This window comes from Pezoporus flaviventris, unplaced genomic scaffold (assembly GCF_033815535.1).
Source record: "Pezoporus flaviventris isolate CSIRO_AGI_PZ_B2104156 unplaced genomic scaffold, CSIRO_AGI_Pfla_v1 ptg000020l, whole genome shotgun sequence".
Taxonomy (NCBI): domain Eukaryota; kingdom Metazoa; phylum Chordata; class Aves; order Psittaciformes; family Psittacidae; genus Pezoporus; species Pezoporus flaviventris.
In genome coordinates, this window is record NW_026892568.1 from 2,203,213 (window position 1) to 2,230,712 (window position 27,500).

The 27,500-nt window shown below is 44.9% G+C and overlaps 1 protein-coding gene and 1 long non-coding RNA gene across 2 annotated transcripts in view; one reads left to right on the plus strand and one right to left on the minus strand.

Moving 5' to 3' along the window:
- Positions 1 to 684: 684 nt before the first annotated feature.
- The window catches only part of CACNG4 (calcium voltage-gated channel auxiliary subunit gamma 4), a 42,885-nt gene continuing 16,069 nt past the window's right edge, over positions 685 to 27,500 (plus strand). Inside the window, exon 1 of the mRNA XM_061455273.1 lies at positions 685 to 1,067. Within this exon, the coding sequence (XP_061311257.1) occupies positions 845 to 1,067 (223 nt within the window). The 5' untranslated portion in view covers positions 685 to 844. The remainder of the gene's footprint in view (positions 1,068 to 27,500) is intronic.
- On the minus strand, positions 10,423 to 25,830 carry LOC133270445 (uncharacterized). Its single transcript, XR_009743779.1, has 4 exons — positions 25,338 to 25,830; positions 20,629 to 20,878; positions 11,475 to 11,589; positions 10,423 to 11,193 (listed from the first exon to the last, which is right to left on the minus strand). It is a non-coding gene; the product is annotated as an uncharacterized LOC133270445 (long non-coding RNA).

The window sequence follows — 27,500 nt, forward strand, 5'->3', positions numbered from 1 at the left end:
TGGCTTGTCACTTGGATGAGGTGGAGGCAGGACAGACTTGTCAACTCGCAGTGATGAGAGTCAGGGGTAGGAAGCAGAGTAACATGATAAAAAATGGTGTGGATATTTCTCCCTTTGGTTTCCCAATAGAAAATTGCCGAATTCCCCCCATCCCTTTCCAAACAGGAGGAAACCAGCAGCCTAAATACTTGCCTACCACCTCCTTGCACTGCGTGGGGCTGCAGGAGGAGATCATGGCTAACACACCCACCCCGTTTGCTCTGCCTGTGGCTCCCCACAACCCCGGCACCCTTCTTGGGACTGCGGCACTTTGCGCCCTGGTTTCGGCACCATCCCTGCGGTGATTCCCAGGGCAGGGGCAGATGTGCGGACCCGACAGGCAGCGGATTTGCACCCTCGGCTGGGCAGCGCCTTCCTGGTCTCCAAGCGCGTTCCGCCGTGCGCGGGGTGCGGAGCCGGCACCGCTCGCACCTTCGTTCCCTTCCAACTTCCCACTTCAGACGGGGCACCGCGGTCCGGCCGCCGGCGGAGCGCTCCGGGCCCGCGCAGCAAAGCGATGCTCGGGGCTGCCCCAGCACCGCGGGGTCGAGCGCATCTCCCCGCTCCCGGTGCTCCGCGGCCGGGCGGCCCCTCCCTCGCTCCCACCCTCCCGGGGCGGGGCGCGGCTGGCGGCGGAGCCCGGCCCCGCGGCGGCGGAAAGCGGTTCCCCCCCGCCCCGCTCTGCCCCCGCCGCCGCCTCCGCCCCCCGCCCCGTGACTCGGCTGCCTCCCGCGGGCGGCGGCGGCGGCGGCTGCCGGGCGGTGTCGTGCGGCCCCCCGCGCCCGTGCGGGGACTATGAAGCACCATGGTGTGGTGTGACCGTGGCGTCCAGATGCTGCTGACCACGGTGGGAGCCTTCGCCGCCTTCAGCCTCATGGCCATCGCCATCGGCACCGATTACTGGCTCTACTCCAGCGCTCACATCTGCAACGGCACCAACATCACGACGGACGAGGCGCAGGGGCCGCCGCGGCGGGCGAGGGGCGATCTCACGCACTCGGGGCTCTGGAGGATCTGCTGCCTCGAAGGTACCGAGGGTTAAAGGGGGAGCAACTTCCCGGGGGGACCGGCTGCGCGCCCGGAGCCGCCGGGCAGAGCCGGAGCCGCGCCGCTGCCTCGGACACGGCCGAGGAGGAGGATGGCGTTACCGTGGCAACCGGCATCTCCGAGATTGCCATGGGAACCGGGCGGCGGGATGCGGAGCTCTGCCCGGGGGAGCACTGCCCGGGGGAGCACTGCCCAAGGGAGCGACCTCGCTTCGCGGCCCCCACGGGGCTGCAGGGCTTTGACGGGGTCCTGGCGGGTCCGGGGCTTTGGAGTGCATCGGAGCCCTACAGGCTTCGGGGCCGGGGACCCCCTAGGGTTTTGGCCTCAGGGGCTCTGGGGCTTGGCCGCAGCTCTCGGGCGGGACAGTGGAAATCCAAGTTCCTCCCCGTGTACCCTCAGATAGACATACCGAGAGCCTGGTTGAAGATGATGTTGCTGCTGTTCAAGTGCTTTGGTGTGGACTCGCGGTTACTTAGTACAGCGCAAGGGTCAGGCTGAATAAGATTAACAAAGAGAAGGGTATGTGTTTTAGTGGCTGAGATGGGTAGCGGGACACCCCACTCCCCACAGAGGCCAAATATGTGGCTTCCTCTCTGAAAATGGAGTTGTAGCGAAGGCGCGGTGGGTAACTGCCGGGACAAAGAAACACATGGGTGTTCCGAGGGTTTGGCATAGCAGATAGGGAAGCCCAGATGGGAAAACACATCTGTCAGCCGTGTGCACGGAGCTCTGACCATGGGAAATCGACATGTCCCAAGGAAAGAGACACACGCCGGGGGCTGGCGCTGGCAGTGGGACCAGGGCCACGGGGCTCTGAACCCCCTCATCTACTGTGTCTGCTTCCTCTGTGTGAACACCTTCCAGAGCCTCAGTGATGCTGGATGAAAGGGAGAGCGTGGAGGAAAGCTGTTGACTTTTGCTGCTCTGTGGCTCGTGGGGGTAGAGGGTATGCCGGAGTCTTTCTTCCCACAGTAATGCGCTTGGCATAGCGGCTGCAGTGCGCCCAATTCCATCAGCACAACTTAGCGCACATGAACTTTGTAAGCCTGGTTTTGTGGTTTATTCTGACTGACAGCTCGGCCCAGATGAGCCCAGCTATAGTTCAGTCTAGCAGCTGTGTTCAGAGGTGGTTTCTGTCCCCGGGAAAGGCTGTGGTGTGGTAGAAGCAAGTTCTCATCTTATCCTTTCCCTAACAATTAAAGGCTACAGTGTAATGTAATTTTCCTCTTAAATTACTAGCTTTGCTACCTAGTGATAGGATACCTACGTAGAATCGCTGTAGGACAAGAAAATATTTTTAGATGATAAAGAGAAAAAGCATTATTGAAATGTAAAGATTTATGGGTAATAATAATGCTTGGCTTTATGTCTCCTAAGGGAAATCTAACTCTCGGTGTGGGCTATCATGATACTTGGAAAATAAGGGCTTGCATCTGAATGCTCCTGAGTTTTCTGGAGAGATGCTGAGCATCTTCTGCTTGAACCAAATTTTGTCATCTTCACTGAGCTTGTTCTAGTGTCTTCAGTCCTCCTTTTCCATGGAAAGTAAGTTTTTTTGCATCTTATGGGAGTTGCTCTGCTAGGCTGGGCCCATCATCTCCATGAGAAATCCCCGAGTTTCCCGAAGTCAGGATCTCTGTATGGTCTTCCAGGAATCTCATTCATAGAAATGAAGTGCAGCTTTGACTGAAACCGCTGGATTTTTTTCCTTGATTTTAGCTTAAGTTAAAACTTTATTCAAAAGAAAGATGTCAGGGAAAGGGGCAGCATTGCAACCAGTGCGTGGTAATGGCCCGTGGTCCCATTGCATCCATGGGGCAGTGCCTCTGCCTTCCTGGGCATGTTTTATTTCCAAGGGTGTTTGCTGGAAAATTGCACACAGCAGTTGTGTGCAAGTGAACCTTGAATCCTCATCAACTCAGGGGAGAAAAAAGCATTTCATGGGCCCCATCTATCCACCGGCAGTTGAGCTGTTCTGCTCAAAATTCAAACGTTCATAATGCAATTACAGAGTTACAAATTTTAAAGTTGTCAAATATGTGCTAAGAATGGACAGTTTTGAGAAAGCTGTCATCTGTTCACAGATATTCTCTCCTACATTTTCGGTATGTTCTGCCTTTGTAAGATAAAATCTATAGATGCATTACATTATTCATGTTTTAAGCCATATCGTGGGACTTTGATTTCCATGTGGAAAGGTTCCTTTGTTCCATAAAATAATAAAACTAGAAGCTGGTTTAAAACAACACCCCCTTGACTGCTTCAGAGCATCACTCATTCAGAGTGGATGAGTCTCTAATAAAATCAACATCACAGCTGCAACTCTGAGGAGATGCACAGCAAGAAGATGATTTCAGGTATAGATTTTTGTATGTGATGAAAAAGTCTGGCCTCAAACCTATTTTTAGAACTCTTTTTGTGTTTTGAACTAATAATTATAAAAACCAACTTAATTTATTTTAATGGTCTTAAGCACCAGCTGACTCATCTCGAAAGACAAATCAAAGACACCAATGTGCAAAGCTGAAAATACCTTAAATGGCCTCCCAAGTTGCTTTTGACATGAATAAAGCATTTCATCGAGTAAATTCAGGTCAATTGAAATTTTCCATTGAAATGCGTCTCAACTATATCCATAAAACAACCTCTTAAGCTGGGTTTTGAACAATTACCTCTGTTCCCAATTTCAAGATTTCAAACAAAATTGTTGAAACAGAATGGAAAAGAATAATCTTCTAATCAAATTATTAGGTGTTCCTTCATGTTTTCCTGGTTTTCTTCTTTGAGACAGCATTTTGCCACAAATCACCATCATAATGATAACTGGAGAGAAATAGTTTAGGGATGCAGCCTATTATCTTTGTTTGGAGCTGCAGTTGTCTTGGGGATGAAATCATGTTTCAGTACTAGTAGGCGATACTACTATGGAGCTTAGTCACTCAAGAAGTAGCATTAATGATATATCAGTCAAGCTCTTGCCTATATAATCCCAATTTTGTTCTTTTAGTGTGTTTGTCAGAGGTGGAGGTAGGAGGCTCATTGAGTGGATTTTAAATAATAGCAGCATTTCTGCATGGAGTTTTAAGATTTTAATCCAAGGTAATTGCCCTAAGTAGGAAACTGTTTAAAATAATTCTTGGTGTGAATGTGAGCATAGCAGAAGTGGATGCGATTCGCCTGAGCCTCTGCAGTAAAATGGCCCAGGGGCTCCCTGGCAAAGCCGGTTTCTGGTTTTCTGGGGACACAGCATCTGTGATAACTGCAGTTTTGACAGCTACAGTTAAGCTGTCGCTGGAGTAAGACGATTCGGATGAAGTCCCATGCAGCAGTGCAGCCGATCACACCTGAAATCTCCATCCCAATCCACAAGCTAGTAATAGAAGCAAATCAGCCCCATTTCAATGGCTGCTGTTCTGGCCTGTGTACACACTTGTGTTATGGTGCTGTGTATTTAATGAATAATCTTTTCGTGGTCAAGCTAACCTAAACCACCATAATTTTCCAGCAGCCCCTATTCCTGTGGTAAATGTGCAGCACAACCATGAAAGCCTTGCACAGTCTTACAAGGAGGATGTGCTGTTAAATATTTGCCTAGAAGAAATGAAAAGATTTAAAAACCACCACTTTATCCGCTGAAACTGCTTATCTTGGTGGACAATCATGCTGAAGTTAATAGGACAGCTCACAACGGGGAGCTCTGCTCGCCACATCAAGATACAAAATCAAGTAATGTACTTGTAATTTAAATTTAAATTTATTCAAAGAGTGTTTTATTAAACACTTCAGCATATGAATCTCTTTGAAGCCATTGTGTCTCCTGCTTTTAGTATTCCCTCTTTGCCATTTACTTTTCAAGTGGTGCAATTGGTCATTTAATTCTCATGTCCTTCCTGAGTGGGTGGTTGGAACCTTTATAATTGGGAGGAAGAAGCGAGTAAATCATTTATGGCTTGAAAACTTGCACAAATGCACATTTGCACAACTATTTGCGCGTCTTCCAGCTTGGATGAATGCGCACGAATGTGGGAACTGCAGCACACGCATGCGCTGCTTCCATGGATACTCTGGAAAACAAAATAAAAATGCTTATACAAATGTTTGAGGCAAGCAAATAAAGGAAGGCTGCTATCCATCAATACTGCAAATTCACGGCTTTTCCAAACAGAATGAATATTCTTTGGTATTCTCAGAGCAAAGCTATGAAGTCCTAGCACCACTGCTGTTCGTAATGAGCTAAGCACAATGCAGACTTTATATTCACGTGTTATTGCCAAAGTTTTATTTGTCAAAGAGTAAATGTTGTATCACTTTAGTATCAGACATGACCTGCCTTGGAGGGTATATCCACAGGCATATTTAGAGATGGTTGGTTGGTCTTCTCAGTCTTTGTTAAGCATGTGAGTCTTTCATTATGAAAGAAAGTAGCTGCAAATGGAGAATGTACAAGTGGGTGTACAAATGATGGAAAACTTACCCTGTGTATGCCGTAGCCTATTTCTAGGACAATCTGTATGTATCTTGTACATGTATTACAGGTCCTGAAGAGTGAATTTGCATCCACGAATCTTTCAAAACAAATATAAATATGTTAGAGAGAGACTTTTCTGAGATTCAGCCCATGTTTTCATTCTTTCTTTCCATACATCCTACTCATACCTTCTCCGTTTCCTTGGTAAAACACGTGCTGTTGAGAAAGTGCCTGTGCTTTGCTCACTGTTTTTAAATGGAATTCTTAGAGCTCTAACGTCACCTTTGAAGCAGTGTTTGAAGCCGTGCAGTTTTGCCAGTAATTGATGGAGTGATTTTTGACAGCCTTTTTAGGTTGAGTTTTTGAAAGAGCATTCCATTTGCTAGAGTTTCTGAATTTGGAGCAATCTTTAGGGATGCAGAGTTAACCCCTTTGAAATACTGCCCATAGGATAACATATTTTAAAATACCAAGGAATTTTGCGCTGGAGGAACTGTCAGCAAAAGATGGGTTCAGGCTTTATCTGTTCTTGAATAAAAAAAGCACCGATCTCCTAAATGCACCTCTTTGAACATTTGTAACCAAGGTTCTCAGATGACTGTATTGATGTAACAAAACATCCATTCTTCCTGAGATGCTCTGTGAAACAGAGATCTGAAGCTAATTGACTGAATATACGTTGCTTTAATGAATTAATTTGCTTTCTTGAACTCGATCTACCATATAGCCAGTAGGGAGCTATCAGACTACACAAAGGTTTTGGTTTTTTCTCTGTGGCTCTTGGCATGTCAGATATCCCAGTGCAAAACTTAGAACCCAAAGACTTTCTGTGCATTAGCGATACTCCCTGAAGGCTGTAAACCAATGAGAGCACATTTGTAATCCAGCTGTAAAGTTTCTTCATCTGTGCAAGATGTAATGTGGAGAATAATCCTACCTAGGTTTCAGAAACGTTTTGTGAAGGGTCAAGGAGACGTTGGGTTATACAAATGGGATACCTGCGGCTGCGTTGTGCTATAGTTCTGTTTTTATTCTGTATATAATTATACTGCATATTGTAGGTGGTTGACAGATGGCATTTGTGGTAATATCTGTCAGAGCCATAGTAAGTCATTTTGGGGTTCATGGGGAACCTTTACAGTGTAATGTAATGTAGTCTTTGGGCTTCCTCCAACAGCCATTACCTTTAACTGACCTTCTGCCATGGGCTTTATTACTCTTCTTAGATAGTGGCAGGAGCTCATGGCCGTTGTGCCTCATCAGGGCTTGCCCTGCTTTCTGGCAGCTCTACTAATCCTCACCAGTGTGAACTGATAAAACAGGCAAATATGTATATTTTTTGCTCCTGTAGAATTTCAACACAGTCATTATTTCCCCGGTGAATCCTGTCGCATTGCCTGGGTCACTCTGCGTGTCACACTTCAGCCCAGACTGTGCTGTGGTTGACCTGTAGCTTTGGTCAGTCTTGCCAGGTACAAATACATGAATCACCTTAAAAAGCTGAGGGGAAGGGGAATATATCCAATATCTCCATTCTGTAGCCCTGTGTACCTTTACAGACAAAGAAAAGGAAGAATATTAGGCCAGCGCTTTCATCTAGTTTTTACTCTTTTGGGAAGGTGAGCACTTAGGTATTGAGTGTAATATGAAGTCTGTTATTAATACCACTCAGCACCCAGATATTTAGTTGGTGTCTGGGTGGTTTGTGTGTCAAAGAGCTGAGCAGTAATTTCTATATCCCCAAACTGGAAATGAAGAGAGAGTAGGAGGATGGATGGGCTTGTGGGTCTGGGCTTAGCTAGGTTTCTTGCCTTTTTTAGGGCCGGTTGCTTCCTCTTTCTGCTCCTGACTAGGAGGGAGAACTGTGCTTCCTTCCCACCCACTTTCCTCTCATACTAGTAATAAAAGGGAGAAGAAGATGCAGAGAAACTGGGACACAGCAATAGGGCTGCCCAGCTCAGAGAAGGTGCAGGAACATTAACAGGGTTTGAAGCATTTTGCGTGCAACTTATGTTTTATACATGCAATATTTTGTGTTTCAGCATGTGTTCCTTGAGGAACAGGATTAGGTCTGATTCTCCACCTACATAAATTTAAATGCTTTCTAGGAAGGCGGTGGAATTATGCCAATATGAAGCCAATATAAGAGGACGGAGTGTAGATCTGTCCCTTCAATTGGACCTTTTCCTGCTGGTCCTTGTTTTCTGAGCCAAGACTCATCTCGGGAAATAAATCATACTTCCAAACTGAAAAACTGATCCTGCTTCCAAACATTACTTTGTGCTTATCTTCATTTTCGTTCTGTTTACTGGTATTTATTATGTCACAGACTTACAGTTCAGCATCCAAATTCTTACCAACAGATGGCAAGGCAGGATGCACAGGAGTAGTAGAATAAACAGGATAAATACACAACTGCCCATATGTCTGGGAGGATGATACACATTTATGACTTCAGAACAAAAGGATGTCTTCAGTGCTGTGCAGGGCTTCTTGCTGTTTTCTGCCTTGACCTAAAGCCTCTCACTTCATCACATTTTGCTCAGTTAAATTACAGTATATTTTGTTCTATCTCTTCTGTTCCTGGATAGTTGTTTCCTTTAGTTATTTGCCTCCACTCCTGAAGTACATCAGCTCATTTTACCTTCAAAATGTTACAGTGGAAGGTGGCTCTCTCCTGGGCTTTGGCTCATATTTTTTCTTTCAGAGTGGTTGTTTTGGCTGTTTTGAGGGGTACAGAGAGGAGCTGGGGACCACATCAACATCTGAGATGCTGGCTTTCTTTGTATTGGAATTTATTATCATATTAATGACAAGCGGCCTCTCTGATACCTCAAAATAGCAAGCCTCAGGGCAAGCTGCCTGCTAGCCCAGCCTAGGCAGACTTTAGCTAGATTCCCCTTCAAATCCAGGAGCGTTTTTGCCAGCTGCTGCCTGCTGCAGGTCAGATGCAGTAAAAGTGTTGAAGCAGTTCTTGATTTAGCCTGGCAGATAGTCCAGCCCCTCCTTCTGCTCCTTCTTGTGGCATCCTGTGGCCTTAACATCTTTGCTCTCATTCTCTTTTGGCTGTTCCTTGCTGAAAGGTTGTGACTTTCCTTCTGCTAAAAAGATGCCTTCTGTATTAGCTTTTCAATGACCATGAAAGAGTCTTCCTTTAGAATACCGGTAGATACAGCCCCAGGGAGAAATTTCAGATTTCTGATTTCTTTTCTTAATTCTTGAGCATCTCCGTGCCATCCTGCCAATCAAAATACTTGACAAAAGGCATGAAGTTTGGGTTCTTTTCCCTACCTGTTTTACTTTGTTTCCCATGGCTTTATCCAAACTCTGGCTTAAATTACAAGTAGCACTCTAAGTTCTTCTTCAATTTTCTTACAAATGGTGTATGTGAAGGAATGCTAGATAATAAACATGGTCACGACACAGAGAGACAGATGAAAGGAGAGTGCATTATGGAATTACAGTATTTCCTGTGCAGATTGCCAGGCCCTGATACTAATTAACCTCTTTTATTGTTCTTTTTCAAGCATTCCGCCTTTTAATTGCTGTTTTGGAATTGTGCCACTTAGTTATGCCCTTTGAATGCTTCTCATTTAGCCAGTCCCATTAGCTTCATAATGCCAGATATTTCAAAGATACTGAGAAGCAATGAGCATCCCTGTTTGAGTGGGAGAGGTACCCAGTTCAGCGAGGAATTACCACCCTTGTTTAGCTGCCAGGGGTGTTTTTTCAGATTTAGTTAATAACCATTTTTAAGTCACTGCCAATTCTTTAGTGGAGGTTTCATATCAATTTTCTCCCATTTATACATTTCAAATAATGCAATTTTGTGTAGAATATGGATGACTGATTATTTTCTCCTGTCCAAATATATAGCTTTCAATAACGTTAGGATTGTTATTGTTTTACTTGCATCCCAGAGGCATAGTTTATCTGCCGTTGCTGCAAGGCATTAAAAAGGAAGCATGGCATGTTGCAATTATGACTTGAAATAGGATCTTGCCGAAGCCACGTTGCCTAAATATAATCAAATCTAAAATAGAACTTATTGCATGCACCTATCTTAGAGCTGTGCATACCTATCTCATGGCTCACTGAGCATCAGTGATGGCTATTAGCAAGACACGGGATAATTTTGTTGTAAGAACTGCCATGCTGTTGGATTGTTTTCTTTAAAGGTCAGCCCCCAGCATTCAGCTGCCTGAAAGCAAATGGAATAGAAAACTCTTAATGCTGGAATACCTTGTGACTATTTAGGCTGAGTTTTCAAAGGTAGCCAGATATGAAAGCTAGTAATATTCCTTTCTATCTGACTCACTAGTGGCAATAGTGGGCTGTAATCATGTTTGTCTAGTGGATCTTCTAAACTCAGGTAAACCATAGCAGTGCTCCTTTGCATACTTGCATGCATTTTAATGCAAAACTGGCTGAAGTTGGTTTCTTTGTGTGTGTGTTTGTTTTTAGCAAGTGAAGCAGCAAGTTGCATTATGTCGCATTGCATTTTTATCCACATGGATCTTGAACAGGGTCAAAGCCCTCGGAGTCACTGAACAGAGCTCAGTTACTTGAGCCAGTGGAGTAAATAGTCCAGAGCGCATTGTTACTCTGCAGATACACCTCTGCTGATGGTGGGTAGGTTATTTGTTGGCAATTATGAACTGCCAAAACTTTGGGAACCCAGTTTCCAGGGTGGGCTGCAGAGGGAGAGCCCCAGACTCTTCATCTGTTTCCTCCTCAGTTTACTGTCCCATGATCCCACTCTGCCACCTGACATATGCCTGGCTGGCAGCAGTTTATTCTGTACAATTAAATCTCAGCAACATTGTTAACAATTTCAACCAAGTTTTATTTGAGGAACTGTTGGAAAACATCAGTATCAAGCAAAGCTATCCTCGACATGGTAAAATATCAATTAATAAATCAGGAAGCTATGTAACTGTTTGGAAATGGCTTCTTAAACCTCCGGTTGCTAACCAGAACCAGTTGGGTGCTTATCCTCACCCTCCTGCCAGCAGGCAGCAGAGCATCATTTCCATTACAGCAATTTTGGGTTCACCAGTGTGCTCTTTGCAGACAGACCAACTTCTTCCCGATGGACCGGTAGGATGCAGACGGCCTCCATCCAAAAAGCCCCTCTACATTTATGCATGTGCTGAACCTCAGCCAATAAACCTGGCAAGAGGCTGAGTTTCTTGGCTCAGGCTTCATGCTGCTTGGATCTGCCCACCCTGCATTTGGATCAGAGCTGGTCCACATCCCCCCAGCTCTGCCTGCTGCGAAAACACGTTTTTGTCTGTCGACAAAAGATGCTCTGCGATGACGAGTGGCTGTTTCAAAGGCTGTGGCTTATGAACTCGTATTTCCAGTGAAGTTTTGTCTTTGAACATTGCATTGGGAGTCAACAGGATTCAATTTTTTAGGTTACTTAGGGGTTTTCCAAAAATATTCACCCAAGACTATCTGCTAATCATGAGATTTAACATCCTGTGGCTGTCCTCAGTAGGCAGAAGGTTTGCTGCAGAGGTTGGTAAGCATTTCTCCTTTGCTCGGCATGTTTTGCTGTACTCTTGCCCTTGCCTTTAGCACTGGCAAATGCAGACAGTTTTGGAGATGCTTTGGGATCCTTAAAGATGCAAGACCTGGAAAAAAAAACAGCCAGTATTTAGGAATAATGCTAGGACAGTATTCACAGTATCACTTCTAATTATAGCCATTCAAACAATTCATTTGCAATGTCCCGCTATGGTAGTGCTATTAAAATAGAATCCTCTTTATAGTTTGGTAGAAAATTAAGAGGGGAAAAATTTAGCTATCCCATTCCATCTGATGGCTTTGAAAGAAGTTTACCCTCACAACTTGATTTCTAGGGATATTCGCCTTGTTTTTGCTTGCACTCCTGGTCTGATTTTTAATAACTTACTTTGTGTCTCTCAGTAACCAATTCCCAGTGACATTTTTCCTCATTTTATTTTAATTCCTGTTTATAAATGGCAGCATTCTAGTTGGACACAGCCTTTGGACACAGCAGCAAAACCCTATAGGGAAGGAAAAACAAGCCAGAAATCGTCCATCTGAATTCTAAGTCTTACCCATGGCTTCAACCACACACAGAGCCAACACGCTCAGCCTTGCAGCATCAGAGGAGCACTCGCAAGCTGGGTGAAGGGCAAGTGGTTCAGGATCAGGGCCAGACCCAGGCAGCCAGAACCTCACTGCTGGCACCTCCAAGCGTCAGTGCTGGATGCAGCCACTCTCGCAGGTTATCCCTTTTTCTGGCATGACCACTTTGCCCTAGGAGGGCTGAGCAAGTGGTTGCAGCTGGCCAGAATACGGGTACACAGTTCCTAATGCTCATTTTATAGCATTCGAGTGTGTACCTGTTTTGGTGGCCAGCTGGCACGGTGTTCAGCCTAAAATGTGTGTGTAAGCCCTGTATTAAAAGAGGCATGAGAATTAGCGCGTATCAAACATGTCATTAGGCACGTGCCTGGTAGACATAATGTAGGATAATGAGTATGATCACAAGAATAAATTAATAACTGAAAATATTTCTTTATATGTATGCACACTTAAAACAGGGTAAGAACTAAGTGACACTTGTGTCACCAGTTTATAATTAAAATGCAGTGCTTGAATGAAAATGTAAGCTTCAATTAGCCAGCATGACCCTGCTTCCGGCTTTACTTCCCACTGAAAAGCAACGATAACAAGCTCACATTTATTATCAGAGTTTTTCCTGGAGCTGTGCACTGAAACATGCTCACATCTGAGCCCTTTCACTGAAGACATTTTTTCGCTTCAGCAGTTTGGCATGCCATACAAAGGCTCTCTGATTTTTAGTGATGTTCACCTCCTCTTACATAAAAATGTTTTCTGTGCATATTATTTGGTTTTTAGTTAAAGTCCAGGTGCACGGGTTACTGAAGAACCAAAAGGATGCCTCATCACATAGCACAATGGGTAATTATTGCTGAGCTTCACTGTATTGCACAGACAAATCCTTTCTGGGAGCTCAGCATTGTAGCCGTGAGAGGGGGAAAATACCTACTATCTAGCCCAAAGTCTTGCAAGGGTAAGAACAGATCCTTGGGTATATGCTTTGCTCATTTAATTTTTAACTATCTCAAGGGACAGAGCTTCATAATTTTGTTTAGAGATACTATTTTGCATTTTAATTTCTCCAGTGGGAGAATTATGAGGTCTCTTGTTCCTGTTTTCATCCCAAAAGTCCTTTTAGTTAGGCTTTTTGTAAAAAGGATAAATAATTCTTTGTGTTTGGCCCCCATTTAAGCCAAGATTTATCTCGATTTATGCATGATCCACGCGAAGTCTGATGCTGCATTGCCTAAGAATTGAGGTTCTGATTTCTGCAAGACAGGGCAGGGTCCTGGCTGGGCAGCTGCATTCCTTGTGGAGGCAGGGGTTAAACCCATGTGCCTTGAAAGAGCAAATCTGGATATGTGTGAGCTAGGTGGGGACCTGTCTATGTCAACAGGCAGGAAGGTCAATGCTGTGCTGCTACACCTTGGTTCCTACCCATCTACGCAGTTTGGGTACTGGCTTAGCTCTGCATGCGATGGGCAATGCCATCCACTTGGAATCCAGATCCTTAAGGTGCCTTTTGAGAGCTGCTGACAGCAACGGTGCCTTCCCACACACAAATCTTGCCAATGCCAAAAAGAACTGGAACTTTTTAGTCTAGGGCTTACTGAGCCTGAAGATCTCTCTTGTGTCTTGAGGACATGCAGTAGGCACTCGGCTGACCATTTTTGCACGCTTCAAATTGGTCCATGCGCTTACAAGGCTACAGAAATCAGAGTCCAATCTGATTTTTATTTGAAGTCATTATTTTAATCTTATCCTTATTTTAAGTCCATCTTCTTTTAGATAGGGAATGCCCTTCTCAGCCAGTGCTTAGGACGGCTGGTGAAAGGGATATAAACCCTCACCAGCCCCAAAATGTCAACACCGAGCAGTTGAGCCTCAGAAAGCGTACTTAAGGAATACGTCCTCTCTGACAGAGATGGGACCAAATGTCCACATGGATATCTTCTGCAATGCCCTCTCCAATATTTCAAGCAATTTCTACAGGCAGAATTCTTGTGATGTAGGAGTGGATGTCAAGCCAGGATATCTCAACTCGGCATAGATATGTGCTCTTAGCTTTGGGTCAGGCAGTGATGTGTGGTGTAGTGAGAGCCCCCAGGGACTCTTCAAGTTGTAAAAACTACAAACCTTCTTCTGGTTTTCCACTGGGGCTATTCAGATGGGACAGAGTGACCTCTCCGGAAAGCCTGTCCAACAGCAGCAGCAATCACTCTCAATAACATTTAATAACTACCCATGGAGAAAATTACACTCTATTTAAAAAGGCCAGGAAAATCATCCTCAGTTTAACTCTGCTGACTTTGGTAGAATTACACCAAAACTGAGGGTTTTTTTCTCATATCCTTTCCCATACTAATGTTCAGGAGCTGGGCTGAAAAAGCCTTTCAGAGGCAGATTAAACAAGTCCAAATGGTGAAATATGCTTTTAATTTTCCTTTGCACACATTATTTTAGGTGTAGCTTGGAACACTGCCCTTACAAGAGGCATCCCTTTAAATATGTATACAGCATCAATATGTAGCCACCTTCATACGTTTTTAATGCTATGTTCCTTTCTAAATTAACCATTAAATAACCCTGTTCTATAGTGTTCCATATTTTGCCCTGCTTTTACAGTACCCTTGGATTTTTATTTATTTATTTTGCTGTGGAACAATGAAGATGTCAAGGCAAGGCCCAGGGGCACCATGGAAATTGAATTCTTGGAGCACCACTGCTGTTGCCATGGTGGACACGCACTCAATAGCACACTGTGCTGCTCTGCAAGCCAGGGGGATTAAAACCCTATCTCTGCTGCTGGGCCATGTCAGTTCACTGCTGTTACAATGACAGTTCTTCCTTTCCACAATCATCGTTCCCAGGATCAGGGGGAAAAAGGTACTGAAGCAAACCTGAGCAAGGAGGTGAAGGTGCTGTGAAGGGGCAGGATGCGATGTCTCTGTTCTGGGAACCACGGTTGTGTCAGGCAGGTTTCTGGCTCTTCCAGAGGCTTTTCTCTTCTGTCTTCTCATTTCATGTTACTTAGCACGATGCTACAGTACGCCAAGGTGAATAGTGCAAAGCTCAGTGCTGTTAACTGAGTCAAAGATCTCTACTATTTCCTCAGCCCTGATCCAGGCTGAAAACTCACAGATGAGTAGAAGTGTTGGCGCAAGCCATGGATTTTATAACAGTGGGATTTACGAGTCTTGTTTAATTGTACCACATTGTCATAGCAAAATGATTTCTGCAGAAGCTGCTCATGGCTTATTTCTATTCTGATTTCCCTCTCTCCTAAGGGGACCATGGGAGAAGGCTGCACCATGAGATCACAGCTGCATAACCAAAAAGTTAGCAAAAGCCTCGGCAGATTGACCGGCAGCACGCGTCCCAGGCTTGGTAGGGAGATTATTCCCCTGACAAAGAAAAAGAGACATCAGAGCTTGTTCTGTGCCCTGTTACACTGAAAACAAGAGCAAAATATTCCTGCACGCTGCTTCGCAAGGAAGAGTTGCATCCTTCAGGGCTGAAATCCAACCTCACCTTCTTCTGCTTGCTGAAGCAGCCTTATCCTGTACTTGTTTTGTAAGTAAGGGCTTCAGCTAAGTCAGTAGAGATTTTGTCTGAGGATAATGGGCCCAACGAAATACTGAAATGCAATTTCCCTGACTTGCAGTGTATTGAAGAAAGAGATTGAGTCACAAGCAATCCCCTTGCAGCAGCAGAGCTCAGCTCCTGCTGTACACATTGCTGAATCAGTCCGGGAAGGATGTCACCGTCTTACGCCGGCAGATACGGTAGTTTGTAGGAAGCACGGGGGTATTTTTGCATCTTCTCTCCAGTGAACCGAATCTGGTACGGTTTGGTTCCAGCAGTAACTTGGTTTAATTGGGTTTTTAAATGTACTGTTAAAGGAACATTTTTCTCTCCAAACAAATGCTGCCTGAACTTGGCATTCCTGATGTATTCCTCGCTAAAAGAAGCCAGGCAGCAGCTGAAATACAATGAATTGCTCTCTTCCTCCACGGCAAAGGCAAGGTATGGTCAGGCTTAAATTGTGCTGTTATTTGAGCCTCTTCTTTGGGTTGCAAAGGCAATTTTTTTCTCAGTGTTTGCTGCAAATATGTTTAAATTCACTCTGTTTTGGAGGCAAGTAGTCAATGCATCTGAAGTGCATGCTTGACATATGTTTCTTTTCACATGCTGTCCTCCATTCGTTTCATGTAGCAGATGCTCAGTTTACCGCTTTAAATGTATTCTTATTTACTAGAAATTAGTTTGGAAAATAGCTGTTTGGAACTAAACATTTCCAGCCCTTCTTCTGGGTGCTGGGAGCTCCTTTTTGCAGCTGTCCTGTGTGGCTGCATGCAGATGTTGACAGGTTAATTTGCATTTGAAGAGCTGGATGCAGTGAGCTAAGCAAGGGTTTTTCTTCCCTGCCTCCCAAGGCAGTCACTTAAACACTCCTTGCCAAATTTATCCCTGATGCTACTCTTCTTAATTAACTACAGCAGCATCCAAGCTGAGTTTGGCCCATTGTTAGCTGCCCATTTATTCCAGGGTTGAATTAAGCCCCCTGAGCACGTAAAAGAAAGGATCTTATTCTGAATATTGATTGTAGAACACTGAAACGCAGGGACAGTCCTAATTCACAGCAAGGTGGTATGTACAAGCTGGTTTATTTGATTTCCACTATATTATCCCATTGCCAGAGCCTGCAGGTCCAAACCTTCCAGCTGAGGTTTCTGATTTACCTGACTTCTGCATATTACTGGAGTCAGAAATCCTGCTACCAAGAAAAATGACTGATTTCCCTTCCTGGAAAGTGCTCTTTTTTGTTCTTGTTGTGTGGGGTTTTTTCCCCTTAAAATAAGATTGCATAAAGACATTCAGCACAAAGACCCAAATTTAGACTTCAGTCCCTCCCATCAATAAAGTAAAAGGCAGAAGTCTTGATCTACAGCCATGCTGTCAGCCTCTAGAAACTCTTGCTGCTGGTCTTTCATGTACATGATCCATTCACATTGACTCAAAGTGCAGTTTAGCAGAGACCAAAAACTTTCATGCTGTAGCAGGGAGAAAAGCTAACATTCAAAGAGCTGCAGCCCTGTCACGATCAAGGCCCATGCGTTTTGCTCCCTCTTCATTTTCCTCTCTTTCCTTTAGATGTTACAGAACTGTCAAGGGAAGCTGCATCCAGCAGGTATTAGAGCACTGAACTGAACCTGCAGGAGCATGGGAAGGCGTAATTAAGGTTGTCCTTTTTTCATGTACCTTCATTTCACCACGTTTCTCTGCTTCCCTGCCATGCCGCTGCTATGATCAGCTGTGGGCAGAGGCTGGTCTGACTTCTCCCCTGTAATCTGGATTTCAGCAATCTTCCGGTTTCCTCATGTGGGTCTAGTTTGCTGCGCATCCACTATGGGGACAGTTACCCATCTGAACGATGGCAGTGTTGATGCTTACATGTAGGCATTATGGTGAACACTAGTAACAAATTGCACTCAGCCTGTGTTTTGGAGCATTTATGGCAAAATTCACACGGGTCACAGTCAAATACAAACCAATTTGTCACCTCAGCTGTGCATGGGTGCGGTAGGAGAGACCGCTGGCTCAGTGAGCTTTCTTAAAGCAAAGTGTTTCCTCCAATCCATCATTTGCATCACACATAACGCTTTCCTTGTAGGTGGCTCTTTTTTTCCTATGTAAGAACTTAATGGGAGGGGATAGGAATGAAGAATGTTGGTGTTAGACAGGCATGATTCAGGTACCCATGGCGACATGAGATCACTCCACACTGTCACCAACACAAGAAGATTACCTTATACAACTAAGAACAGAATGTTTGACCTTCAAGACTTCCTTATCTGTAAACATTAGAACGGCACAGCAATGCAACCCAACTTGTCAACAGCAAGAAATGAAAGAAAAAGAAAACTAATTTAAAAGCCAGCAGCGGCAGCGGAATAAATTCAGACATTTATCATTGCAGAGGTTCCCTTCGCTCCTGCCGCTTTTCCTGCAAGGTTTAAATTATTAGATTTTCTTTTTAATGTTATGCTTACTGTCCTAAGAATAGAAGACAATTTACAGAAGCTCACATGGATGAAAAAGCATTTCCCTTTTGTGCTGTTGCTCACACAGTTCACACACCCACAAACCTGCACCTTCCAGCTTTCCAAAAACCTCAGGTTAAATAAATTGACTCAATATTCAGGAATCGATTTTGAAATCCTTGAAAGAAGGTTTATTACCTGAACTTTCACTTCAGAAATATCATGCAGCTCAGTGTTTGGCGCAGGACTTTTTATCTGGTCCAGGTAAAGGGGCAGATTCTTCACAACACTTACATGTGTGGCTGGTCCTGGGAGTGTTGGAGTTGAACCTATTTGCATGAGAAAAGACCCTTGGAGTGAAGAAGTGCAGGATGAGGATCTAAGCTTACCATAACAGCTGGAAAGAACATGGTAAAATGAAATTCAATATCCTCTGCTGTAGATTTCCCAGGTTTTAAGCTTCTGAGGCAGGGAGTGATTTTTAAGCAGAATTTTAACTTGCACACATGAATTATTTCTAGTGACTTGCTCAAAAATAGCAGTTTGAGCCTGACTTGCAATGTACGCAACACAGGGCTGGAGCATGGCCAGGCAGCCTGCCCATGCCTGGGAAGGCAAAACTTCCTGCACACACCTGAACCAAATACCCCTCCTTGGGTATACATATATATACATATATATAAATACATAAATACCCCACAACACTGTGGTTTGGGGTCATGCTCTTTGTCCCTCCCCTGATACAGATCAGCAGGGAATGGCCAGAGTTCGGGGTCCAAGCATCTCACTAAGGTCTGAGCGGGTGAGAGACAGCCAGAGTTTGTTGCCTGTAGAGGCTAATGGGGAAGTGCTGTCCCCCGAGAGTAGGGGAGCATCATGCTGCATGACTCAGAGTGTAGCTGAGTCACAGCCTCCTGTGGCTTCACCTGTGATGGGAAGGGCTTAGGCACCGTATTCAACATCATTGTGCTTGAAGTCACGATGCAAATCATTGTGTTCAAGCTCCTCATTTGCTTCATAGGGGGGAAAGTATGTTGTGCTTCTTGGAGAAGAAAAGGGGTTGGTGGTGTGGGAAAATGAGCTCCTGGGTTCCCACTCATGAGAGTGCTGTTAGGAAAGAAAAACATCCAGCAAAAAACACCTTAATAGCATAAGGGAATGTAATCTCTCTGCTGGAGCCCCTCAGAAGAGAGTGAAGGCACACCTGGAATATGGAGTATTGCTGGTTAGCAGGACACATCAGCTAAGATCACCTGAGGCATGTGGAGCTGCTGCAGAAAAGCATCCATGTCTCATGAGGATACAGCTCTCCTTCTTAATAGCACTTAGGAGGAGATCTGCAAAGGGGGTTAGGTATTGCCGTTCCTAAAATGTAGAAGCTCAGCCTACCAACCCCCAGCACCCTGGACAAGAAATGCCACTGAAGAGCAGAACTCAGGAGCCGGGCACTAACTGGTGTTTCAGGCTGTGCTCATCCTGAGGGACAGACAGCACATTTATGAGTCCCTGGATGGAGGCAGAGCAGAGCACATACGCATCACTGCATCCCCCTTGGATGCTGGCACCTCCCTTGCAGCACCATTAAGAGTTAAATGACAAGGCAGATACTCACTTTGCAGTAGGTATTTGCTGGCACACAACCTGGTGAATCCAGGCTATAGAGCATAAGTGATTTATAGTCACTAAGCAAACTTTCTCAAGAGCTTATTTAGAAGAAAAAGCCCTGATGCATCAGCAGCGCTGTGCGGAGGAGAGCTGCTGGAGCCGCTGGTACTTCGACATGATTGAGTATTTTTAGAGCCATCCTATGGTGCAGGATTTTTAACTTCCATTTCACAGCCCCTGAAGCCTGGCAAACTTTCATTAACATTTGATGCCTTGAAGTCATGCAAGGTCTGGGGGAAAAGGGAGGGGAAAGAGGAAAAAGAAATACACCTTTTTGGAGCGTGCAAAGTTGCCTGGAAGGTTAGAAAAAGCCTCCAAACCCTCCTCTTTGTGCCGTGTGCTTTTAAAGTACCCAAACCAGTCAGAGAGCATAGCTAGAATCCCAAACCATGGCTGTGTGGGCTGTGTCTTGCTTAATTGAAAGTTAAGTAAGTTAACATGTGAAATACCTGAAGTCTTTCTGGCCCTTGGGGAAATTGAAGCACTTCTTAAGCAGAGAGCTCCCCACCTTAGAAAGATGATGTGTCTCTTCTTCATGCATTATTAGGGGACTTTGATAATATATAGCTTTTTGACCCATAAATCCCCAAATTACTTATAAGCCACCATGCCTGCATCCTAGAAAGGAGAACCTGGGACCTGGAGCAGTTAAAGGATTTGCTCCCAATTCCCACTGCACACACTGCCATTTCTGCTGAGCACAAAGTAAGGCTTTTCTGTCCGAATTTATACATGGTGAAAACAGTGCTTCCCTGGCTACAAGGCAGACTTTCAACTGGAAGATAAATTAACAAAACCTCTCTTTTCCCCTCCCCTAAATATACACATGTATACAGACAGAGCCTCTTTGCGCACAACTGAGATTTTTCATAGGCTGAGGGAGTAGGAAGAAGAGACGTATTTTTGTCTCCTTGGCAAAAATACATTGGCAGCATATCACTGAGTTGTAAAGACTGAGTAAGTACCAGAGCGTGGCCCTGTTAGGAGAAGCGGGTTTTGGAAAGCTGCCCTTCGGCTGCCGGTGCCTGCCTGCCAGGACCATTGCAGGGATGCTGTCTTAGGGGGCACTCAGCTTGGGGGACCCCAAACAGCCCGTACAGGCTCCTGTGGACAAAGAGGAGTTTGCAGTACCTGGAAATGAGGAGCTGTCAGCTCTGCATCGCCCCAGATGAAGTGTCTGAAGGGGAAAGGAGCCGTAAATCTCCCCCTGTGCATGGCACCGTTCCCAGGCGGTCGGAGCCGCTGCCTGTCTCCCGAGCTGCATACCTTTCAGGAGGTCTCGCCAAGGTGGTGACAAACTCAGGTCCCGTCCTGCTTTCAAAACTCAGGAGGAAATATGGTCCCCGAGATGCTGCTATACAAGGGCAGGGAGAAGGGTGAAGGACTGATGAGGGAGGGCTGTGAGGGAGTCAATGGCCTGGGGGCTCCTGCCTTTTGTTCAGTCTTCCCAGCCGAATGAAAATGTATTGGTTTTCTTCTCCCAGCTGTAAATCTTCACAGGCACTTCCATGTCATCCTAGGACAACAAAACGCAATCAGCATTTGTAACCATTACAAAGGCAGAGGTGCCTGATGCTACTAAGGGCTGGGACATTTAAATCCAATTCTGAGATCTCACGTTGGACTGCTCAAAGCCACCACCACCATTATCCTTTCCCCGTGCAGGTAGAGATGTTTCATAGTAAAATGCAGTTCTGAAATACTGAAAGTAAACTCCGTAATAAAATATTTATGCATCTGGGCTTTAGTGCATTGTTATTTTGCATGATCTGCTTTGCTTTTCAAGACTGACTAGGCTGAGGCACTTCTGATTCATTAAACACATTTTCCCAAATCCTGTTTCTACAGATATTGTTGGGCCATTGTGCTTAGTTGTATTTATTAGATGGCATAACAAGAAAGTTACATCTTCCATAAACCTGAGAGGAACATGCTTAAATGTGTTGCTCTGAATCTCAGCATAGAAGAAAACAGTTCTAATGGATAATTAAAGCTTAAAGAGGTCACGCTGCGTTCGCAGTCTCATTTTTATTTGTCACTGCTTAGTTTGCATTAGGAAATAGAAAGTTTGAGGTGCAAGAGCCAAAAGAAATCTCTTCTGCATGTGTTCATATAAGCAGATCTGTTTGGTAGGCGTCCCATTTTGATGTATTAGGTCATTTGTTAACTGCAGTCATTCAAATCAGTCCTGGGAATTACGAGTTTCAGGCTCTTTATTTTCATCAGGCAGTGGCTCTGTGCGTCCCCTCGCCTTCTGTCAGCAGTGCAGACACCGACTCTTCGGCTGGGCAGGGCTGTGGATGCAGGCAGAGCTGCTCAGGGAGGACCCAGGTCGCCATCTGGTCCCTGTCTCCACAGGCACCACCAATCTGCCAAGCTGCTGCTCTCCTCCTAAGCCCTCTCCTTGCCTCCGGCCACCCACTGCCCACCTTGTCGTCTTCTCCTCCTCTAATAACTCGGATTCAAGCTAAAGGCCTTCATATTTCTGTTGTATTTTCTCCCAGGATACGTTTCAGCTGCAAAATGCATTTGTTCCTTTCCTTTCCTTTTCACACTAGAACCTATTCTTTGTAACCAGCAGCTCTGCCATGTGTTTCCAAGGTTAGACTTCAGCCCTGGGTATTCAAGTAATCTATCCTAGTGAAATGTCTTTTCCACTAATACGTCACCCAGATGACTTTTGAAACCTTTGCCTTGCATTTCCCAGTTCCAGCCATCAGCAGGGTTTGGCAGTTACACCCCTTTCTCCTAACCTTTAGATTCCCCATTGTCATCTGCCTTGTTTCAGTCCCGCATCACTGATTGTGCATGATCAATCTCTAGAGGTTTAGCTTCTATGTATAACTCAACAAGCTGGCATAGAAACGAGGAAGACATGCTCCAAAATGAATGCAGATCCCACTCAAGGTCACAGCATTACGAAGATAGACATATTGCAAGCATTCCCTTCAATTAAAATGATTTATGGAGTGAAATTTCCCCATTGCTTCTTCAATATCCAACTATTTTTCTAACTGCCATCATCTTAAGATGAATCACCACGGATTAAAGAGATACGGAATCATTACAGGATTCCAGGAGTGTCCAAATGTTCCTAATCACTTAACTAGCAAGGTCCTAAAAACTTTGTGAGTGTGAATGAGCCAAAAGAAGGATTGTAAAGAAAGAATTCAGTTTTAGATGTCAGGTTAGAGATCTTCCCTGCTATTAGAGCAGACAATAATTCATTTTAGGTGGAGAGGTAATTATGTGATGCCTTGTAAGCTTCAGCTACACCAAGAGCTCTCACAAGGAGTATCAATAAAATGAACCATTTTTCTACTGCCTTGATCTGGAGGGTTTTTTGCATTAAAGAAGGCACCAGGGCCATCCTGTGCATGTTACCCCAGATATCCCTGAGGATTATCCAGGTCCTCATCCTGGAGAGTTGTTTCTTAAATTCTAGGCTGCTGTATGACAACGGCAAAGCTTGCCTGGTGTGAAATGATGCTTCAGGAACCTCAGGAAACGGCAGTTTAAGAGGGTTGAAAAGTAGAAATTCAGACTGAGAAGGTACGAGCTCAAGGCTGCAGATGGATGAAAGTTGAAGTGGCAGAAGATACAGGGGACAAAGCAGCACATGCTGTACTGGATATATTCCATCTAGCTCAAGAACAGCATTCATTCCCCAGGTGTGACCATGACTGTCTCAAATTATAAAGTCAATGGGGACTTTGAAGAGATGTGAATGTCCATTTCCTTAAATTTCCTCTCCCAGGTAGTGATGAGCCATGATACAGGCTTTATAGACATGCTGTGATCGTAAGAGGTGAAACCATCTAGCCCTGGTTGATCACGATGTTAATGAGGGAGAACTGATGACTTACTGAAGTAAGGCAAACCATATGGATAAATCCCAAGCTATCCCTGAAGGAAAACTTGATTGCAATTGTGCCAACCCAGGAAAAAAAGCACAGTTTGACAATGTGAAAATAAACATGATTTGTCATTTTGCAGCATACGAACGCTTCATCAGACAAAATGACTATACCTGTTCTCCAAATTGCATCCGGTACAATTTGGCATTTGAGCCCTCTCATAATGATTGATGGACTGGCAGCAAGCTGCTTGAATGAGCAGTCTTTGTACCAGTGAATGTATGTCAGGGTCAAGAATACTGGGGGGGGAAAAGGTGGATTTTGGTCCAAATCAAGATATACCTGAATCCTGGCTTAGCACACATGCCACCACAGCTTATTTCCTGCTGCTCTGTGGGGTGTTGGAGTGATGATGGCCACGGTGTAGTCAGAGCTGTGAATAAAAAGTTAGTCTCTGACACATTGTGCCAAAAGCACTGCTCGGTACTGAAGTACCTCTTTAAATTAAGGCATTTTGGAGCAGAATGTATGAAAGAGCTGGAAAGTCATTGGAGAATGACTTTCAGTTAAAAGCTCTGATAGGTGAAGAAGCCAACACCAACTCCTCAAGCGTTAGACCAATTTTAGCTAAGGTAGAAAACTACGTAACTCCAATGGAGGTGTCTATCCAAGCTCCAAATTCATTTTAAAAGGATGAAAACAATGATATCACCCACCCAGAAACAGCTTTGGCAGAGTAGAGGCAGAGCAAACTATGGAAATGAGTGGTGAGACAAACTTCTGGGCTGCTGGGATAAAGGCCTGCAGCATGAGACGCAGGACGAGATGAGGTGTGAAGGCAGAACACAGCAAGCGTGGGCCGTGGTGGTAGGTAGGAAAGCAGACACAGAGAAGTGAGTTAGCAACCCCATGACAACGAGGAATGTCGACAGTTTCTTGGGACTGAGCCAGGCATGGGAATGCTTGCCATGGCAGGGCTAACTTATCTCTGACTTTAAAATGTTCCTCAAGCAGCATCACCATCATTGCTCCCCTCCCCTCCATCATGTCGTACTCAGGTTGAGGAACTGAACCTATCTCCCCGTGCAAACTGAACATCATGACTGGAAGTATGTGAGTGTTTCTTCCTAGGAAACACAAAGTCATTCCCTCAACAAGCTCCATAGAAAGGAAGAACAAAAAAAAGACTAAAAAAAGCCACAGAACCCCCCTGAAATCTCCCCCATTTTGCCATCCAAACCAGCACAAGAGGACGTCATTACTAAAGAGCAAACTGCAGATGGTAATAGAAAGGCTGTCAGCAATACACAGAGGGGCTACTGGGGATGCCTGAACAGTGGAATAATGCAGCACTGGACTTTATCTGCTGTTTGGCTAAGGAAAGGCAGTTGGGAAAGTGATAGGAGCATTGCTGAATAAACCTCAGTCATTACTTCTATGGTCAAAATGCTGATTTATGAGAGGAACTTTAGAAAATAATGGAAATTAAGTAGCTCAAAACAATATTTAACATGCAGTTGCTCTTACCTACTTCACTGCTGTCCGTTTCCCCGCTACTATTGGTATTCACTGTGGTAGCACAAGGAGCACAAGGACAGTTAGTACTTCTGGCAGCAGTTTTGTAATGACTAAAGAGAATTCAAAGGACAGCAGCCAGACACTGTGATGTGTTTTATTAGCTCCCAGATGTGCAGGTGAGGTGAATCTTCGGTAAATGAGTTTCGCTGCCACGGATTTTCTAACATCACTCAAGGTCTCATATAAAACCTTATAATGGGAACAAAAGGCTGTCATAGAATTTTAAATTCATCTTTGGCAAAGCATCTTTTCTGCATGTGTTCATTTCTTACACAGAAATACAAATGTACAACATCTTTGATGATATTTGCCCAGCTGAAAAGAGAAGGTTGCTGTAAAGGCTGCATATACCCACGTGAATTAGAACTGACTGAGCCTCTGTAGGCGTTTCCCTGAATGCCTTCTGGTGTAGGTGATCCAGAAGCTGAAGATGCTTTACCAAGCTGTACAAAACAGCATTCAGGTGTTACATCCTGGATTGCAGCACGCCAGAATAATACTGCTCGGAGTAAAATTGTTCAAGCCAAAACTAGAACTCACCACCCAACAGCAGAGTTCTTCACCACCTAAGGGAGATACGTCTTCTCCTCTGTGGTGGCTAACTTCTTTGGGTAACGGTGAGCACCCATCGGTACCTGGGGGAAGATCAGCTAAGGCACCACATCTGGGTCACAGGAAACTCAAGACTGTTAGAAGAGAATAGGGTGGTTCATGACAGGAAGGTCAAACTGCCCAAGTGGGAACCTTGGCAGTCACTATTTATGGCTGTGAAATTGGCACTCAGGTCAGTGGAGATGGCTCCTCTGCAATGCAGCACGTGAGCTCCACTGCAGTTTGAGACCACTGTAGAAGGAAGCTATGCAAGGAATAGAGCAACGCAACCTTCATTCTGCAGAGATGGTGAGAGGAGAAGCTGTGAACTGCCTCTGCTCCCAACAGAGAGGGCTTTGTAGAAGAACACCAAGGAGAGGCTGCAGACAGCAGAAGGCAATCAGATCAGACACTGCCATAGTGCTGGCAAGCTGGGGAAAGCAGATCATAATATCCTAAATGCTTGAAAGTGGTGGTATATGACAGTATCTTCTCTCATAGAAAGGAGAGAGGAGGGAGCATTAACTACTATATGAAGGTAAGAGAAGTGTAGTGAGGTTAATGGTGGGACTAGCATGTCAAATGACAAGATAAACTGAGACCTGTTCCTAGAGAAAACGTGCTTTTGCCAGGGGTGAGAGGAATGGCAAGTGTTAAGAATAAAGGGCAGGATGAGAGCAGAGATGATCCCCTGCCAATACCAGCTCATTTGCAAGTGCATGGGCAGAAGCAGCTGCAAGCTGCTCCGGTACCCATCTCCTCCAGCATCACTGCTACCAGGGCAGTCTGAGCCCTTGTAAGGTGCGAAACACACCAGGAACGTGCTTTGTGTTTAAAAAGCTTAAAGAGGAGCAAGATGGAGCAGACAGCAAAAGCAACCAGTTGTTATTCACGTGGCACCAAGGGCATGGGTGAGAAGCTCTGAGCAGCAGAGGGTCTGTAGGCAGCGGAAGGGGAGGACTGGAAAAGGGGGAAATTCATGTCACAGCAGAAGATAACAAAATCAGAGATTTGAGGAGGAGTTTTGCTTTGCCCACCAGACAATTGAAAATAGATCAAAAGAACCCAAAGGGTTTGTTAGAGATGACAGCTCCTAAGGAAGAAAGTGGGGCAAATTTCACACATTTGAACATTTTAAAAGCATTTCCTTTTTGCCCGGGAAGTAGAAGGGGAGCTAACAAAGGAATAAGACTGGATTCTGCTATCACTGTTACTAGGGGAGACAGATTTGAGCCCCGTGCGCTGAAATCAGAATCTGGCCCTTAAGTAGGCAGTTCAGCTCCCTGCAATGAGAAACACGGATTCTTAGTTATGGGATGAAGGACAGAAAGAAGGAAAGGACTTTAATGAAAAAAAAATAAAAGATTATTGTTCCACTTTCTCAACACCCATAGAGAAACATGGTTAAGGTTCGGGATAAATCCCTTTTAAAGACTCAGCTGAGCTGCATTTGCTTTAGCCCAGCCATGGCACGCATGGAAGCTCGTGATGATCAGCTGGTTTAGGGTACCGTGCTAGCCCAGTTATGGGAATGGACTTCTGGTTCTTTTAGATCCTAAACATTTTCTGCAAACAGGACCTACCCTGGCAAAAGCACGACAATAACTCCTGGTACTTCCAGTGCCCATCAAACTCACCTTCAGGATGAAACAAAAATACATCATACGGGCATATATTTGTCATATAGACAAATAATTCCTGGCCTGGCAGGACTCAGGGTGCCAGACAGCATCTGTCTCAAAAACCTATGCTTTAACATTCCCAGCCTCACGAGGCTCACAACAGCCAAACTTTTCTCAAAGGCAGACACCCAATAAATGTGTATTTAACTTCCCAAGACTTCTTTCTCTGCTGGCTCCATCCTCCATGGCGAGGAAGGTGGCGTTACAGCAGCAATGTGGGGTAGCAAATTCACATGGGATGTGTTTTGCACACGACCTACATCAATACTTCATGATTTCTTTTATAATGACAGCATTAAGCATCCTCTGGCAGAGGCTCACAGGCTCTGTGCTCATTCGAGTAACTTAAGGACAGGCTTGTGAAACTCTCTTCAAACAGCGGGAGACAAATAATGAAACTTGGGACAATTTAATATATAAAGTGCCAAGA